This window comes from Conger conger, chromosome 8, assembly GCF_963514075.1.
Source record: "Conger conger chromosome 8, fConCon1.1, whole genome shotgun sequence".
NCBI lineage: Eukaryota > Metazoa > Chordata > Actinopteri > Anguilliformes > Congridae > Conger > Conger conger.
In genome coordinates, this window is record NC_083767.1 from 5,075,733 (window position 1) to 5,095,732 (window position 20,000).

General features: G+C 46.3%; 1 protein-coding gene across 3 annotated transcripts in view; it reads left to right on the forward strand.

The window, feature by feature from the left end:
• LOC133134927 (multiple PDZ domain protein) overlaps positions 1-20,000 on the forward strand; it is a 75,431-nt gene that overhangs the window by 40,108 nt on the left and 15,323 nt on the right. The window contains exons 26-38 of one of the 3 annotated variants that reach the window (XM_061251539.1): positions 367-544; positions 5,055-5,165; positions 6,938-7,039; positions 8,545-8,607; positions 8,798-8,869; positions 10,205-10,379; positions 12,385-12,581; positions 13,363-13,454; positions 14,463-14,538; positions 15,887-15,964; positions 16,811-16,903; positions 18,245-18,319; positions 19,911-20,000. The exon at positions 19,911-20,000 is cut by the window's right edge and continues 91 nt beyond it. In XM_061251539.1, the coding sequence (XP_061107523.1) occupies positions 367-544; positions 5,055-5,165; positions 6,938-7,039; positions 8,545-8,607; positions 8,798-8,869; positions 10,205-10,379; positions 12,385-12,581; positions 13,363-13,454; positions 14,463-14,538; positions 15,887-15,964; positions 16,811-16,903; positions 18,245-18,319; positions 19,911-20,000 (1,402 nt within the window). The remainder of the gene's footprint in view (positions 1-366; positions 545-5,054; positions 5,166-6,937; positions 7,040-8,544; positions 8,608-8,797; positions 8,870-10,204; positions 10,380-12,384; positions 12,582-13,362; positions 13,455-14,462; positions 14,539-15,886; positions 15,965-16,810; positions 16,904-18,244; positions 18,320-19,910) is intronic. The other 2 variants (XM_061251540.1, XM_061251541.1) reach the window with 2 other exon arrangements.

Genomic DNA, 20,000 nt, shown 5'->3' on the forward strand with positions numbered 1-20,000 from the left:
AGAGCAGTACACTAGAATGGTGCACTAGAGCAGCACACTAGAATGGTACACTAGAGCAGCACACTAGAATGGTACACTAGAGCAGCACACTAGAATGGTGCACTAGAGCAGCACACTAGAATGGTACACTAGAGCAGCACACTAGAATGGTACACTAGAGCGGCACACTAGAGTGGCGCACTAGAGCGGTACACTAGAGCAGCACACTAGAATGGTGCACTAGAGCAGCACACTAGAATGGTGCACTAGAGCAGCACACTAGAATGGTACACTAGAGCAGCACGCTAGAGCAGCACCCTTGAGCGGCACACTAGAGCAGCCCAGCAGCAGGGGTGACTGAGCACACTCAAACTCTTCCCTCCCCAGAGTGGAGCTGTACCGGGAGCCAGGGAAGTCTCTGGGCATCAGCATCGTCGGGGGGCGGGGCATGGGCAGCCGCCTTAGCAACGGAGAGGTGATGAGGGGCATCTTCATCAAGCACATCCTGGAGGACAGCCCCGCGGGCCGCAACGGCACGCTGAAGACCGGGGACAGGATCGTGGAGGTGCTGACCCAAACGCCGATATAATAATCATCATCATCATCATCGTGATAATCATAATAATCAAAAGGTTATTTTTGAAGTGCCCATCCAGCCATTCACAGCACTTCACAGAGTTAAAATATGACAGTGAGTAAAGACAGAAGCATAAAAATATATGAACATGTGAGGAAGGGTCATAAACAGTGAAAAGTAAAGCACATCACAGAAAAAAGTCTGGGGAAAAAAACAAAAACGAATAATTACAGAGAATAAACAGCGTGTGTGAGAGGAAGGGTTTTTAAAGGGGATTTAAAAATAGAGACTGTGCGCAGTACAGATATTCACTGGCAGTTTAACTCCAGGGTTTTGCTCTATTCTCAGTAAACTACACCAGTGATTACAGTCATCAGCCTGGCTCCTATCAATACCCATGCTTAAATTCGGCTTGCTGTTAAATCAAACTATTAAAGTGTTCGTTTTGTCCCTTCAATGCTAAAATCAGCTTCTCCAACTCTGTGGAGACATAGTCAGACCTGCATTTTGTTTTTATGAGTTAAAAGGACAAAATGTTTATTGAATTCAGCCTTTTATTCAATTAAACATCTCCAGAGTAATACTGGCTTGCACTAGTCTGAAAATAGCAATCTGGCAAAATATTTCCAACTTTGTTTTTTGTCATTTCTGGCCATCTTCATTTGCTGTATACTGAATATTATATATTCAATGGATTATTTAAAAATACATAATTATTATGAGTGTTTATCCAGTTATGATCAAAGCAAGCTGGAGATCTAAAATGAAAGTGGTTCACATCAATTCTACAATGAAAATTTTATACGCACAAATACATTAAAAAGACATGGCACGAAGAATTTTAATTACATCTTGATTAATTTTTAGCGCAAGGCTGGTGATTATCTTTGCCATTTGGATGTGATTTATTTAGAGCGTATGTTGCGTCAGTGTTCCCGTGTGTGGTTGGGTGCCGTGTTCTTGTACTATCTTATCTCACACCTTAACACCTGCTGGCCAATCGGGTTCCAGCATTTCCCAGCTGTCTGCTTCCTGTGAAACTGAGGTGTGAGAAGAAGCAGTGTTATCTCCACCCCCGTATCGATAAGAGTTTACTGCTGGGATCACAAAACCACTGCCCTCTGCTGCTTTTACACCCCTCCTTTACCTGGGAGTCAGGGGTGAAGGCAGTCTGGCTAATCAGTAGCACTGATCGTTCAGTTAATTATTTAGGGAGAAAAGAAAACCAAGGGCTGGATTTGGATTCATGGGCCAGATACACAAAGTTGTGTGTCTGGTGAACAGTTCAGCACTTCATTTACTTAATTAACTGAATGTTTGCATTTTTAAAAATCGATCCCTTTTTTTGTGACTTGCTTAACACTTTATTAGGTATTTATTTCTTCTGCTGCTGTAGCCTAGAGGACGGGTCCTCAGTCGTACCCAGAAAGGGTTGGTGTGGGTGCCGGCTTTTGTTCCAAACGAGCAGCTGCACACCTGCTTCTACTGATCAACCACTAGAGTCTTTGCTGAGGACCTTGATTAGTAAAATCAGGTGTGCAGCTGCTTGGTTGAACAAAAGCCTGCACCTACACCAGCCCTTTCTGGGTAAGATTGACATTCTCTCATTAACAATGAATTTTTGCCAGCATGAACTGCTGCTCACTGGATGTTTTTTGTTTTTCGCACCATTCTGAGAGGCTGTGCGTGAAAATCTCAGGAGATCATCAGTTTCTGAGATACTCAGACCACCCTGTCTGGCACCAACAATCATTCCACGGGCCAAAGTCACTTACATCACATTTTCTCCCCATTCTGATGGTTGATGTGAACATCAATAGACGCTCATGACCCGTATCTGCATGATTCTACGCATTGTACTGCTGCCACACGATTGGCTGATTAGGTAATCGCATGAATAAGTAGATGTACCTAATAAAGTGCTCAGTCAGTGTAAATATGAAGAAGAGTATTCTTTTATAGTTCCAATTCATCTGGCCAGCAGATGGCGCTGTGTTAAGACTTGGCAGGTATTATTTTGGTGCCTCCCACATGACCCCCAGCACAGGGCCTTGTTATTGACCTCTCTGAGCTTGGTTTCTTTTCTCCAGGCAGAGAAAACACGTTTCTGTTTCACTTTGCCACCATTTTGTTCGAGTATCAGACAGAGAGCTCCGATCCAGCGCTCCAGAGCTCGGGTGTCAAACGCGAATCCTGTGGGTGGCAGCTTGTGCCGGTTTTAGTTCCGACCCATTGCTCTTGTTTAATTAGACCAATTAGCAATTAGTTCAGGGGCACATGTGCAGACCTGAGCTGTGATGTATCATTTCATCGAAAAATGGCAAATGCTGTAAATGACTGAGCTAATGAACACATTCAGTGAAGGTTAGATTAAAGCAGCGCACACACCAGCCCCCCCGTGGCCTGCTTCTAAAACCCCAGATAGACGGTACATGATGCAGTTTCCAAACCCAAGACTACCGTTTATGATTATGAACAGCACTGGATTTCAAACTTGGTCCTGGGGAAGCCAAACACGTATGGTTGTTAAAAAACGTTTGTTTTTTTCCCTGTAACATTTTTAACATTTGATCTGTACTTTCATCCATTCCAGGGCAATGCCTGTTTGGCTGATTTGTTTAGAAATGGTTCAGTTTGAGTGGCCAGGTGACCATACTTTCAGCAATCAGGAACACAATTATTTCCACGGTCTGTCAGATATTAAATCAATGGAAAAAATTCCAAAGGAGCCATTTATCATACAACACAAATTAAAGCATTAGTTAGCCTAACTGATTAAAGGTCCAGGGATGTGAATGGAATATTAATTCTTCATGACATACACGGTTATTGCTGACATAATGTGGCCTTAAGTGAATAAATTATTCTTCAGTAGTCTAATTAAGGACAATTAACAGCTCGTTGCTATTCAGAGGTTGCAATTATGGTAAGAGGGGAGGCCAGCTTCCACAGTGGGCCCCCAGGATGGAGTTTGAGAAGCCCTGTGGGAAAGTCTATTTCTGCAGTACTGACTACCTGCTTATGCCTCCCCCTATCTCACCTTCATATGTCTTCCAACGCCTTCAACCTCATAGCCCCAAACACTACAGCCCTTTAGTCAAACGTTAGCCCCACATACTGTAGCCCTTTAGTCAAACGTTAGCCCCACATACTGTAGCCCTTTAGTCAAACGTTAGCCCCACATACTGTAGCCCTTTACTCAAACGTTAGCCCCACATACTGTAGCCCTTTAGTCAAACGTTAGCCCCAAACACTGTAGCCCTTTAGTCAAACGTTAGCCACAAATGCTATAGCCCTTTACTCAAACGTTAGCCACAAATGCTATAGCCCTTTACTCAAGCCATTAGCCACAAATGCTAAAGCCCTTTAATCAAACGTTAGCCCCAAATGCTATAGCCCTTTACTCAAACATTAGCCCCAAATACTAGAGCCCTTTACTCAAGCCATTAGCCCCAAATGCTATAGCCCAGGGATCATCAAATCTGCCCCTCCAATCCAAATCCAGCTAGTTTTATTTTCTCCCGGCAATTAACTAAACGGGGAGAGTGGAAAAGCAGCAGTTTTACAATCCTTGAGGACGATGATGTGAGTCCTGCTATAGCTCTTTAATGGGAATAAAAGCTCCATATTAAAAGCCTCCCTCTCCCCTTTTCACAGTTTCACAGTAGTATTAATCTTGTTTTCACACATCGCCTTGCACGTATTTGTTTGTAAAAAAAAAAAGTGAAAAACAAGTGTTGTGCTTTTATAATGAATCGAATGAAAGAGAAGCTCAGTTTAACGCATGATGGTGACGTGCGTCTTTCCTCCATTTTACAAAACCCAGCCCTTCAGAGGGAGAGGAAATAATAGATTTCTGCCCCTCCCCTCGAGCCACTGGCTCCAAAACTTTAAACTGAAATTCAGTTTATTCTGTGTTCCATCTCCCGACAACAAAATAAACAAAACAACTTTCAGCAGAAGGAGAAATGCACATCCGCATTCATTCATGCCTTACATTATCTAAATGATAGTGTGCTTCTTCTTTCTTTTGTATACTTTTGTGCATAAACGACTGCTCGTGAATGTTGAATGTTTCATTTTGGCTGGGAAATGTTTCCATGTGATCGATAACCCTGCTGTAAAGTCCAGCTATGCCAGCTTGACCAGCTCGGAAATTGAGCTGGTCTGAACTGGTCAAACAGCTACTAGCTGTGTCAAAACATTACATTACATTATTGGCATTTGGCAGCCAATAGCGACGTACAGTTGATCAGACTAAGCAGGAGAAAATCCTCCCCTGGAGCAATGCAGGGTTAAGGGCCTTGCTCAAGGGCCCAACGGCTGTGCGGATCTTATTGTGGCTACACCGGGAATCGAACCACCATGTTTTTTCAGCTCAATTCTAGGTTTTTGTTTTCTGTCATGGGAAAGTAATGGAATGTAAAATGTATTTTAGGCTAGGTTATTCTCTGTGGGTTTTTTTGGTAAAGTCGCTCACCTGACCGTGCGTCCGCAGGTCGATGGGGCGGATCTACGGGACGCCAGTCACGAGCAGGCGGTGGAGGCCATCCGGAGGGCGGGAAACCCCGTGCTGTTCCTGGTGCAGAGCCTCATCCACAGGACCCGAGTGAGTCTCTCCGTTACCGTGCCGACGGGAGGGCGTCTCTGTCTGCGCCTGTTCATAATTCCCTGAAATACACAGACAAAAAACAGTCATCGCGTTTTCACTGCGATTACATCCCAATCCATTCTCAGCCACCTACAGTACACATTTAAGGAAACAAAATTATCTAATTTGTTTAAAACTTGCTAGCTAGCTATGGCCGTGACTTTTCGTCATGATTTTGGCACACCGCAATTGTCGCACCCAGCCTTGGGGTGAGGGTCAGGCTCACACAAGTCTGTGTGCTCTATATGTATGTTTGCAGGCGTCTTTCATAGCGGGGGATATGCTGACAATGTGTGGCCATCCCCCTTGCTGCACTGCAGTGGTTTGGTTTGCTATATAAAGATTGCTATCGGGCTAATCGTTTTTGTTTAAATAGCAGAAATGATTAGCCTTGTTTTGTCACACACCATTTTTCCGCCTAATGCATGTTTATTTCCAAATTAGGGATGTTAACAACATTAAGCAGCCACAATAACTCTCAAATCGCAGACTAATAAGGCCATTGCAGAGATAGAGCGGCAATATCCCAGTACTCAGCGCTCCCACATCAATCTGATTTCCAGTTCGAAGCCGGCTGGTTCAGCATCGCCGACACGATAATGATGTTCAGCCTCTGTGTGCTCTTTCATGCATGACCCCCTTTTAACCTCCATGCTCATCAGGACTAAATTCTCTCCCTCTCTCTCCCCCCCCCTCACTAACCTCCCCCCACACCCCCCCCCCCTCCTGTCTGCCCTCAGCCCGAATCTGTACACACCCCCGCCCCCTCCCCCGTTATCGAGAAATATGTCACCGCATTAACGCCCTATCCGCACCCGCCAAGCAAGGTAATCCAGCCCTCCGCCTTGTCTGGCAGCCTTATTAGAGCACAGTCTTATCTCGCTGCTCGGAACTTTCCGGAGAGCGAGTATTTGCATACTCCTTGGCTAGTCGCGCTCTGGTGCGTGTGTAAGGAAGTAGATAAATTCAATTACGAGGCGTCCAGGGAAAGTGACACTTCCACAATGCCAGGCCTGTTTAATTGCTGCGAGTTATTTTCTATTCCTGTTCCCAAATGGAATCAGACTCTCCAGCTGGCTCCCCGCACTGATAAATATTCACTTTGCGCTTTTAAGACGGCAAATCTGTTACACGTAGCTCACTCGTGAATAAAATATAAGGTCTCAGAGCGCATTGTTTTTCTCCACTTCCACACCATCTTTGATTATGAGGGAAGCACAACAGTCACACGTTGGGGTTATTAACGCGGAGTTCACCGAAGGACACCAAACCTCTTTATGGCTGTGGTTTAGGAACAAGGCCAGTGTGGAGCTGGAGCCAAATCTGGATAACCCCCCAAAACCCCCTATTACCTGAAAACAGAGATATACAACATAATGTAAAACACCTGGAACCTGAGCTATCTGGTTACAGATCTACAGTTACCAGACCTGGGCAAATATGGAATTGTTTTTGGATTCAAATCCAGCTTGTATTGGAACCTATACTTGGATCCCTGCCTTCTGGTCCTCTTGGTTGGCTCAGTTGCACCAGGCAAGATCAATCGAGCACAGAAAAGTACATATTACCAAAACAAATACATATTTGACTCAGGTCTATCAGTTACATGGCATTTATAGTGTTACATTTCCATGGACGACCTCTGTGACTGAATTCACTGAGATAGTTTTGCATTCAACTGCTTTAAACTGCCTCTTTTTTTCAAACTGCTAACTGTGTGTTGCTTCTAGAAACCGCCCCTGCCCTTCCTGCAGTTAAACCCTCTTCCTGGCTCCGCCCTGCACATCACTAATCAAACTGCAGCCTGCTCACTACTGCCCGCTCCTCTCCAGGTTAGCCTGCTCTCCCCTGCCTGTTACCCCAGCTCCCCGTCCCAGCTAGCCTGGCACGTAGCGCTCCGTTAGCAGTGTGTCGCTAGTACAGCTGTCGCGCAAATCGCCACTGCGGTCGAGATGCGCTACGGTCGAGCTCCAGTGTGATCAGGACGTAATGCTGTCCAGTTGTCCAGTTACATTACATTATTGGCATTTGGCAGACGCTCTTATCCAGAGCGACGTACAACAAAGTGCATACCCATAACCAGGGATAAGTTCGCTGAAAGACCCTTGCAGTACATTCAAGATGCCCTGCAGTCGAGCTGAAGATCCGCTGCTGGGAGAGGACTGAGCAGTTGTTGGATGATCCTGCTGATAGCGTAGCATCGTAGCGCCAATTTGCAAAACTGTGGCGTGCAGGTCAGCTGTTGCCCGCGGCGGTGCGATAGTTAATTGCTCACTGGGAAGATTCGGGTAGTCTTTGGCCTTGCTGAAGCCCACGGCGTTTACTGCAAGTTTAACCTCCATCTTACCTCTTACAATCTTGCTTGTAGTGTCGTCTCATTTATTACCACACTGAAAGAAACGTGGGTGAGCGTGGGTAATAGATGTGGTGTGGATTGAGAAGCAGGGTCGTGTTCACAGATAGCCAGTGTTTGTGTTTGTGTGGTGGACAGCCCGTCCGTTGGTGTGGGGATGCTCAATCAGTCAGCCCATCACATCTGTGTGGGGCGGGGAGGAGCCCCTGTGGAGGAGAACTGACCACCTGTCCACCCCCCCCCCCCACCCCCGCCCCCCTCGCCAAGGGCAACCGCTCCACTGCGCGGCCGAAAACCCCCGCCACCTCAACCTCGTTCTCAGTCCGCCGCCCGAAACAGGCGGGTGAAAAAAAGGCGCTCCCGCCAGATGTTTCCTCCGTCAGAGGTGCCGCCATTCCGCCGCAGCAGCTGCCGTTGGGCAGATGGGCACCTAAACGTTCTTTGTTGTTCGCCATTAACGCCGACGAACATGACATATCTGTGAAACCGTCAGGGGCCTGGCCCGATGAGTCCTGTTCATTTTCAAAGGTCCACACGCATCAGCGTTCCCGGTTTTAGCATCTAAAATGTTGCCCTCAAAATGTTTTTTGTGTTTTGAGTAGTCCTTAATCCTTCCTCCAGAGACCCCCCCCCCCTCTCCTGTGGTCAGCTCTCTGTGATAACATTTAGCAACGTCTTCCGATAATTATGCAACATACGTCATGTCACATGGGAAATCGTTTTACACGCAGCTCGGCAAAATAATAGTTAGACCCTAAAATATGCATACTTCTACCACAATTCCAATTGTTTTACTTGGATCAGCATGTAGGCCCTTAAGCCTTTCCACTCCCGTACTTTTCCCCCACGTTGAAGAACGAGGTGTTCCTCATAGAAGCGCCCCTACTACATCCTGTTTGTCTGTTTTAAAGTCCTCTCCTCTCCGTTTGAAGGGTGTTTAACATGTTCAAGTCTTTGTCCCTCTCGCCAAAATTTCGGTGACAGTCGTCGACCGCCGACTGCATCGAGGAAAAGGAGGCTCCGAAAACCACAGCCAGCCACGTCAAGGTTAGTAGTCCCCGATTTGTAGTCATTTATTTTCACTATTATTGTGTAAAACCTGTATGTGTAAGCCTAGATAAAAACACAGGATAAAAATCATGACGTTTCACCTTTTCCAACATCAGCCCTGACCTTTGACCTGTTGTGGTGTCCTGGCGTGTTTATAAACGTTGTGACGTTTTCTCTGTTCCCGTAGGGGGCTGAGAGTCACAGTAGACTTCTCCTCCGCCTCTCCCCAACTAACCCCTTTACTCCTACTCCGTTTAAGGTTTGTGGGACTTTGTGTGTCGTAGTAGCCTAACCCTCTCGTGTATGAGCATACAGCCACACTCATGTGAAACTCTCCACAGGGGTGGGCGATGTGGCGCTTTTATTTTGACATCGCTACTGTTTCGGCCACGATAAGCCTTTTCAAAGAGGTCGTCCTTTCAAACATTTCCAGCTGATAACAGTTTGGTCTGATAACCACCCTGGAAGTGTCCGTGGTAACTACGGTGTCATGGAATGAGTAACTTAAATGCTTGAGTAACATGAGTGTAAGATAATATGAGTGTTTATTAGTGTGTACATACCCTTAGTTTTGTCATGGGCTTCAATGATTATGAAGAAATGGGCTAATAGTAATGTTATTCAAGCTAAGGACTAAGTCACCTTAGAGAAACCAATTTGAACGTCACGCCAATGTTATATGTTTCTAAAACATGCAAAAATGTTTGTATTTAATCATGTTATCACAAAATTCCCTGACGTATATTGTGTCCCACCCAAACAATATAGTTTTTTTGGCCATGAGGCTATCGCCCACCCCTAATCCCATATTTCACGGCTTCTGTACGTTCATACGTGAGCCTAACCCCCTCACCCCTCTTTGTGTGCCTGTCTGTCTGTGTAAATGTGGCATACGGATGATGTCATCAATGCAGCGAGCTCTGATGAATTTATTCAAAAACACATGCTATACTGAACGTGCCAGTTCACTGTGACATGTGTTCAAATGGATAAACATTTTGACGTGATACTCAGAATAAGTCAGAATAAGTTAGAAGTGAAATTCAAATCCCAACCAATTATTTACTATTACATATTTTTCAAAAAATATTTTCCTAAATGTGATTCTAAAAATCGTATGATCTTGACAATCCTGAAAATATCTTCAATTACTCACTGATGTTTTATTGAAATATGAAGGTAAGTTCTCATCGTTCCTCAATTGAACCTTGAAGTGATTTGATGTCAGATGTGGAATGTGCACATTGCGTGTTTAAAAGCTCATTCCCCGAACAGTATTGATGTTAAAAGAACACTTCAGCAAGCCAGTAAAAGACTTTGATCTACTGATCAACTCTAAAACATCATATTCATGAAATCACTGCGATTAATGTGTTCATTCTCATAAGACCAGAGCCTAGGTTTAATTACAATCAGAAAGCCGTCAAACTCAGAATGTGTGTGAAGCCAGGCTGATACTCCTCCGTTTGGAACAGCAGTGTACAGAATTCCTGTCTTTCTGTGGTGGGGGTTTTGGGGAATGTTTGTGCGACGTGCTCCACACTGATGTAGCGTTTTCTGCGCGTTGCCTAATTCATCCCGCCGCTGACGACAGCCTCCAGCGAAGAGAGACGCTGGCCGGATGTCCCCGGCGTTCCCGCCCCCGCTCACCCTCCCCACGGTCCCCCACGTGGGAGAGACGGACACGGACACGCTGACGGAGATTCCCGACCGGCCGGCGTTCCCGAAGGATGCGTCGGGGGAGGAGGACGAGTTGGGCTACAGCTGGAGTGAGTGTGTGGGCCGGGCGCGCCGGCGGCCGGCGGCCACCAGGTGGCTCCCCTCCGCACTTCGGCATTCCGCCGTCGTCCTCTCTGTGACCCGCCGCAGACGAGACCGTCGGAGCGGAGCGGGCCTGAGAGCCGCGCGCGGCCGGGGGCTGCGCCGCTCTCCAACCAAATTACCCAAATATTGATTTATGAATATCTGAACACGCTCCGCCAGACAGACAGATGTCGCAGCGCGAGCCCGGATGGATTACTCAAGCGGCTGCCTCTTTATAGATTTCATATTTCTGCGCGTATATTATTGTTCGTCATTTATTTACCCGTTCACCCAGGGCCGTTCTGCACTTTTGGGCACGGATGGCGGGGCCTTCAGCGTATTGAACCGGTGCCTGAGGCTAATTTTAATCTGCAGTCCCAGGGCATGTCCCGACTACACTGCTGATGTGTTCATAAAGAAAAAACACAAACAAAAGCATGCATTATTAAAGGCTTCTCAGCACACACTCAGAATGCAGTTGGTGTTGTTATTAAAATGAATGGCTTTTATGGACTGTATTACAGTGTTGCATTATAGATGAAGGATATGTGTAGTTGTTCTGGTAATTATAAAGTGTAAGTGTAACCCATGAGTGTTAAAATGTGTTCAGGTGTGTGTAAGTACAGAGAGTGTAAAGTGTGTTCAGGTGTGTGTAAGCACAGAGAGTGTAAGGTGTGTTAGGGTGTGTGCAAGCACAGAGAGTGTAAAGTGTGTTAGGGTGTGTGTAAGCACAGAGAGTGTAAAGTGTGTTAGGGTGTGTGTAAGCACAGAGAGTGTAAAGTGTGTTAGGGTGTGTGTAAGTACAGAGAGTGTAAAGTGTGTTCAGGTGTGTGTAAGCACAGAGAGTGTAGAGTGTGTTAGGGTGTGTGTAAGTACAGAGAGTGTAAAGTGTGTTAGGGTGTGTGTAAGCACAGAGTGTGTAAAGTGTGTTAGGGAGTGTGTAAGCACAGAAAGTGTAAAGTGTGTTAGGGTGTGTGTAAGTACAGAGTGTAGAGTGTGTTAGGGTGTGTGTAAGTACAGAGAGTGTAAAGTGTGTTAGGGTGTGTGTAAGCACAGAGTGTGTAAAGTGTGTTAGGGAGTGTGTAAGCACAGAAAGTGTAAAGTGTGTTAGGGTGTGTGTAAGTACAGAGTGTAAAGTGTGTTAGAGTGTGTGTAAGCACAGAGTGTAAAGTGTGTTAGGGTGTGTGGAAGCACAGAGAGTGTAAAGTGTGTTAGGGTGTGTGGAAGCACAGAGAGTGTAAAGTGTGTTAGGGTGTGTGTAAGCACAGAGAGTGTAAAGTGTGTTAGGGTGATGGTTAGGTTAGTGCCCTTGGGAAAGAAAGGTCTACACGGGCGATTCATAGTACTGGAGCCTTTAAGTAGGAGGAATTTGGTCCCTCTTTGAGTTGCATGTGTTTTTTCAGCCCTGTTGGGAATAAAGTATGTGTAACTTAAGTTTTAGGATCCAGTGTTCCTCCTCTGGTGTGCAGTTATTAGTGGTTTGTTTCGGGTTAGGATCAGGGGTTGGTTAGGGTTAGGATTTGGGTTAGTAGATAAGATGCAGAGTTAGTCCCTCACTGTTGTCATTCTCTCTCCTCCAGAGAAGGGTTAGGGCTAGTGTAAGAGTACAGAGTTAGTATCTCAGTGTTGTCGTACTCTCTCTCTCTCTCTCCCCTCCAGAGAAGGTTTAGGGTTAGGGCTAGTGTAAGAGTACAGAGTTAGTATCTCATTGTTGTCGTACTCTCTCTCTCTCCTCCAGAGAAGGTTTAGGGTTAGGGCTAGTGTAAGAATACAGAGTTAGTATCTCAGTGTTGTCGTACTCTCTCTCTCTCCTCCAGAGAAGGTTTAGGGTTAGGGCTAGTGTAAGAGTACAGAGTTAGTATCTCATTGTTGTCGTACTCTCTCTCTCTCCTCCAGAGGAGGTTTAGGGTTAGGGCTAGTGTAAGAGTACAGAGTTAGTCCCTCATTGTTGTCGTACTCTCTCTCCTCCAGAGAAGGCGATCCAGCGGTACGGCAGTCTCCCAGGGGAGCTCCACATGATCGATCTGGAGAAGGGCCGGGCGGGCCTGGGGCTCAGCCTGGCGGGGAACAGGGATCGCTCCCGGATGAGTGTGTTCGTGGTGGGCATCGACCCCCGGGGGGCCGCAGGGACAGACGGACGCATCCTGGTGGGGGACGAGCTCCTGGAGGTGAGGGGGGCTTCACTGGAGGGGTCGTTACATTACGTTACATTACGTTACATTAAATTCAGTCATTACATTGCGTTACGTTAGCGTGCATTTGCTTAGCTATACCCTAGCCTTAGTGTGCAGTGCCTTAGCTGTACCCTAACCTTAGCGTGCAGTCCCTTAGCTATACCTAGCCTTAGCGTGCAGTGCCTTAGCTTTACCCTAGCCTTAGTGTACAGTGCATTAGCTATACCCTAGCCTTAACGTGCAGTTCCTTAGCTATACCCTAGCCTTAGCGTGCAGTCCCTTAGCTATACCCTAGCCTTAGCGTGCAGTGCCTTAGCTTTACCCTAGCCTTAGTGTACAGTGCATTAGCTATACCCTAGCCTTAGCGTGGAGTCCCTTAGCTATACCCTAGCCTTAGCGTGCAGTCCCTTAGCTATACCTTAGCCTTAGCGTGCAGTGCATTAGCTATACCCTAGCCTTAGCGTGCAGTGCATTAGCTATACCCTAGCCTTAGCGTGCAGTGCATTAGCTATACCCTAGCCTTAGCGTGCAGTGCATTAGCTATACCCTAGCCTTAGCGTGCAGTGCATTAGCTATACCCTAGCCTTAGCGTGCAGTGCATTAGCTTTACCCTAGCCTTAGCCTGCAGTGCATTAGCTATACCCTAGCCTTACCTTACCCAAATCACTTCAGGCTCTGAATGGTGATGTTTCTGCGTTTGTACGAGCAGATAAATGGTGAAACGTTGTCTGACTTCAGGCCCTGAATGGTGACCTTTCTGCATTTCTACGAGCAGATAAACGGACAGATCCTGTACGGCCGCAGCCACCAGAACGCCTCGTCCATCATCAAAGGCGCCCCGTCGAAGGTGAAGATCATCTTCATCAGGTGAGGTCAGCAGGAGGCTCTGTTCTCACGGGTCCCGTACTGGGGAAAACGACATTGCCCTCGCTATGTGCATTATGAAGGAACTCTGTGAAACTCTGTGAAAGTATGAAAACGCACAGTCCCCAAAGAAATGTACACAATCCTTATGAAGAAAAATGTGCATTTAATGCAGCCATTTGGACATCTGTAACTTTTATGACGTCACAACTATACGCTCATTTGCGTGTGTCTGCCTTCAGCCCAGCCTGCCTTGGAGCTGAAAGAAATCCAAACGCTCAGCACTGATGGCTTCAGCTTGTTGTGGCGCTGTTAGCCAATCAGAACATATCATTGATATTAATGAGCCTTAAAGACGCAGTCACTAAAACAGCCTGTTCTTGGTGAAGCTCATGAGAGGCGCTGGAGAATGAACATGTAAGACTGGAAAGAGATCATTTTTGGTTCTTAGAACAACACAAACATCTTCTTACGGATATTAGGAACCTAAAATGAAACAGTGGAAAGGTGTACATTTTGGGACCTTTGTGTTGGCCTTTTTTTTCCAGTAGAGGGCGATGATATCATTCAGAGAAGCAGCAGGCAGACTGTGTGCCCTGTTAGTGATCGCACTGTAATACCAGCACATCTGTGCCCCAAGTGTGTGATTCATACCCACCACACACACACACGCACACGCACACAAACACGCGCACACACACGCACACATACACACACCTCAGCCCCTGCAGTGAAGTTTCTGTGATGTCACATGTCCCTCGACCAATCACATGGGAGAATTCCCGAGGCCTGGTCAGCCGATCTCTGAGTAGTCCCACCTGGTGCTTGTTTACCCACAGTTTCCTGTCGGTCATGTGACTCCGCCCAGTTGCTATGTCGCCTGTCAACTGGGAGTCCCAAATTGACAGGGTTAGGGACGTGGCTTTCCCACTGTGAGTGACAGGGTCTCTGAGAGACACACACACATCACACACCCTCAGTCCTGACACTTCTCTACGCTGACACACACAGGAACACAGAGGCGTTGGACCAGATGGCTGTTGGACCAGTGAAGGAGTACGGAGAAGCACTGGACTCACTGGGAGAGGTAAACCAGCCAATCACATCCCAGGGATTCACCTCACTATCCAACACCACACACCCATCAGCCAATCACATCCCAGGGATTCACCTCACTACCCAATGCCACACACCCACCAGCCAATCACATCTCAGGGATTCACCTCACTACCCAACACCACACACCCACCAGCCAATCACATACCAGGAATTCAAATCGCTATCCAATACCACACACCCGCCAGCCAATCACATCTCAGGGATTCACATCCCTATCCACCACCGTGTCTGCAGGCTTTTGTTCCAGCTCAGAGCCTAACGACCCATACCAGGTAATCATCCTCTTCATAGATTCAATCAGGGATGCCATTTCTCCCCATTTCCCTTTCTTAATCAGAAAGCACTGTGTTCCAGATCCTAAATTTCTCTAGGGGCGCAAACATTTGGCTTTATTTCTGAAAATTAGCTCTGACTAAAATCTCGGATTTAGTACGGAATCTCCTGTGGTGTGAGCTCATGATATAAACAAAACCCTCTGCCTCTGGGTGACATATTTAGGGTTTGAGCATTTTCCTGATCACATGATCAGAGTTCACAGATCACAATTTTATTTCCTTCAGACATTTTGAGAATATAATGCTAAAGCCCCCCACCCCCAACACACACACATACACACACATACACGCACACACACGCACACATACACACACACACACGTACACACACACACACACATACACGCACACACACACATACACACACATACACACACACACACATACACACACATACACGCACACACACACCCACATACACACACACACACATACACACACACACATACACACACACACACACACACACACACACACACATACACACACACACACACATACACACACATATACACACACACACACACACATACACACACACGCACACACACACATACACACGCACACATACACACACACACACACATACACACACACACACGCACACATACACACACACATACACGCACACACACACACACACATACACACACACACACACACACACACACATACACACACACACACATACACACACATATACACACACACACACACACACACACACACATACACAGACACGCACACACACACATACACACGCACACATACACACACACACACACATACATGTTGTGCTGTGCCTTTCCCCTTCAGCCCTCACCAGCACTCCCTGCTGTTTCTCCCTGTGGGGCGGGGGTGCGCCCCCCCTCTTTGGGAAACACTATGCTGGAGTATACGTGCAGTGTTTTCTCCTGAATACCTTAGAGGGGAAAATGATATATTTTATTTGATTATTGCTTTTTATCTTTTGCTTAACAGGACACAGGTGCTGCGGTTTCGCCCTCAGCGATCGACGTGGACATGTTCAAATACGTGCAGCATGTAACGCTGTCCAAGGTGAGTCTGGGGAGGCTTACGGCCGAATTCCTCACCCGTGCGTCAGGCCCATACACCCCGGGTCACAGCCGAATCCCCCAAAGCTCTTTCAACACGCCGCTTAATGAGAGCCCCGAGAACGCGGCGAAACCGCCCACGTTTAACGGGCCGCTGAAAACCCCCACACCTGGCGCAGGAGCCCCTGCTTATGTCAGTCCACATGTTCAATTACATAACAGAAGATTACAGTCATAACCCAGCATCTGCTGGCTGCATGTAGTAATGTTCTCGTGTTTAACTACCTCGGAGAACATCAGGTGTGGGCGGAGGGGGGGTTAAAGCCATGTTGTCGTCGTCTGCGGTTACGACAGTCGTATTTTGATGCACATCTTGGTGCCCGTTTGTATCGTATGCTCTCAGAAATACAAAAACAGTGCAGGTACTTTTTGTTCTTCCATGATCAAATTTCCCAAATGTACCCAATGTTTTCTTTGGATACAAGTTAGTATGTTTTCCAGGCAAAAAAGGTACACATTAATTATATATTGCTGGCTAGGGGTACAGTTTTATAGAGCCATAGGTTACCACCCCAGCGACAAGCATTTGTTCTGTCTTCCTCCCTTTATGGGTATATGACTGGGACCCGGAAGGTTGTTTGGTTCAAGCCCTGGTGTAGGCATAATAAGATCCACAGAGCTGCTGGGTCCTTGAGCAAGGCCCTTAACCCGACAATGCTCCTGGGCCTTAGCCTAATCAACTGTAAGTTGTTTTGGATAAAAGCATCAGCTAAATGACAGATTATATTTTGTTGTTATTGGAGAGTGTTAATAAATGACAGTTTGTTGTGTCTGTCGTTGGGGGATACAGGACCAGGGGGGGCTGGGAATCGCCATCAGTGAGGAGGACACCAAGAGCGGGGTGCTGATCAAGAGCCTGACTGAGTACGGAGCAGCAGGAAAGGTAGGGGCGATCACCGCGGTAACCAACCCCGTTCCTGGAGCTCTCCCTTCCTGTAGGTCTTCACTCCAACCCTAACACAGCACACCTCATTCAACAGCTACAGTAGAGCAGGGCTGCCCAACCCTGTTCCTGGAGCTCTACCGTCCTGTAGGTTTTCACTCCAACCCTAACTCAGCACACCTCATTCAACAGCTACAGTAGAGCAGGGCTGGCCAACCCTGTTCCTGGAGCTCTACCGTCCTGTAGGTCTTCACTCCAACCCTAACAAAGCACACCTCATTCAACAGCTAGAGCAGGGCTGCCCAACCCTGCTCCTGGAGATCTACCGTCCTGTAGGTCTTCACTCCAACCCTGACAAAGCACACCTCATTCAACAGCTACAGTAGAGCAGGGCTGCCCAACCCTGTTCCTGTAGATCTACCATCCTGTAGGTTTTCACTCCAACCCTAACACAGCACACCTCATTCAACAGCTGGAGCAGGGCTGCCCAACCCTGTACCTGGTAGATCTCCAGGAACAGGGTTGGGCAGCCCTGGGTCATAACCCACACACCCAGCCTTTGGCGTTTAACAGGGCTTCAGGGTGTCATCTGGACCAGGTGTTCATATGGTAGAGTGATACGTCTTATGAGCTCTGTAGTGTGATATTTACTCCAACACATCTCCCTCTTCTCTACCTTTATTCTCCTTTACTCATTCCACATTTTCCCCCTCGATCTACCCTATATATTCCAAAACCATTTAAAAAATGTTTTTAATTAATTTCAATGAACCATACATTCTCAGTCCTCTGTTTCACACATTAATTTTAGTGACAAATGATGACCTGCTACAGTCCAGCCATTGAGCTTCTCATTAATCTCTACATGAGATGACGTTGGTGATTTATGAATCTGGGCCTTTTCTTCATTTGCACTAATTGTAAGTCACTCTGGATAAGCTCTCAGATAAATGCCTAAAATTAAAAATATATATATAAAAGTGGTTATGGAAATGAGATTCTCCGAACCAGCTTTTAGTGAGCAGTGGTCCTCAGTCCTGGTCCTGGAGAGCTGCAGGGTGTGCTGGTTTTTTGTTGTTACTTTGCACTTAATTGATCAATTAAAGCAGTTGATTACACAATTAACTCTCCTCACCTGGTTTCTTGGTTCTCAATTGGTTGCTGATATTAAGGTGAAGATAAAAACCAGTGCACCCTGCGGCTCTTCAGGACCAGGAGTGAGGAACACTGTTATAGAGCTGTATGCCTCCATTAAACTCCATACATGATAAATCGTGATGGCCAGCGTGATCGTGTTTGCGGTCATTAAAAGCGCCCTCGCTCACAGCAGTGTGTTTGCAGGATGGCCGGATCAAAGTCGGAGACAAAATTCTGGCGGTGGACGATGACCCGGTCATTGGGCACCCTGTGGAGAAGGTGAGGCCAGGGGCTTCGGTTTCTGTTCCTCCAGTCTAGTTTTTTTCTTCCCCTCGGCACGGAAGCCATTTGTTAAATCTATGAATTTCTCATTTTGTTTTAGTGGCGATATCACCCAGGCCAAACTGGAAATACACATTGCATTGATTTCACCTCTCATAAAATGTTTCCAGGCTTTCAAAGTTATTTATATCTTGGTGACATATTGAGGAAAAGATCCGCTTTTAAAATGCTGAAAAAAATAAGGTAATGAAATAAATTAAAATAATAACGGTTTGCCAAGCAGTACATAAATAACTTAAAAGGGACAACAATCAAATTTGACAATATTTAAAATCAGTGCCTGGAATTATTTTACTGCCAACAATGAATCGGTTTTTAAAATGAGCTGTAACTCGTTCCAGGTGTGAGGAGCACAAGATGGAAAAGCAGTTCTCCCAAATTCAGTTTTAATCTGAAATCAGACCTGCAGTCAGCCAATCTTAAGATCATGAGCACTAGCATTCCATTCGAGCAGAGGTTATATAAAATGGCAATTTTGTTCTATTTTACGATTTACAATCATTCATTTTTACAATAAATAATAGAGTTATGTGTTGTATGGTCAGCTAAATCTGAGTACCTGAGTCTCTATTGGCCGATGTTGGAGACACATCAGCCAATCAGCTCCAAGACCACAACAGCATTCAATCCATTTCTGTCCATTGCCTGGGTAGCCACATCTTAAAAAGGGAAGCAAGTACTATGCTGTGTTTCTGACCACATATTTTTTGGTTCCACACCATGCGAGCCCAACTCTCAGTACGTCTTTATCGCCCTGGAACACGGTGGCCATAGAACAGACAGACGTGGGGAGTAACGATTTAGTACCTATGCACCAGTCTGGCTTTGATTTACACTGAATGCTGTAAACTCAGAGTGTAAAAGCCCATGCATATCCTCCCTGTCTGTGGAAAGGTCACATGACTGACTGTTTTACTGATTTAGGCCATGTTTGGGCAAAGGTCACGCCTGCTACCTGCACAGAGATGGTTAAGCAGGGCCTAATGCCAAGATTCACGACCGAAATCAAACCTGTTTTAAGGGCAGTAAAAAAGTAATAATCTAGTCATTCATGGACAGTATGGTTTTATAATATAACGCAGTAACAAGGGTGTAGACTGCTGAAGTGGTGGTTATAGTGAAATTATGAAAATGATGGAATGTGTTCCCTTTTTTAGAGAACTACACTCTCAGAAATAAAGCTGTTAAAAGTGCCTGAAAGGTAGAAATGTTTGTCGCTGGGGCAATACCCATAAGAAATGTACGTCAAATAAAAATTTTCCTGTAGGCTAGCCAGCAATATATGATTAATTTTCCTTTATGGCTTGGAAAATGTACTCATTTGTACCCGAGGAGAACATCACTGTACTTCCAGGGTACATTTGAGAAATGTGATCCTTGAAGAACAGAAAATGTGCCTTTGCTGTCACTCTATTTCTGAGAGTGTGTATAATTTCAGTGGCAGATGTGTGGTTTATCGCAGATGTGCGTTGTGTCCTGTTGGCTGATGAATCGTCCCCGGGCCTCAGTCGTTGCGCTGCCGTTTCAGGTGATCAATCTGCTGAAGAAGTCCCAGAGCACGGTGAGGCTGACCGTCTGCACGGACGAGACCCCGCCCCCCGCCTCCTCCTCCTCCAAT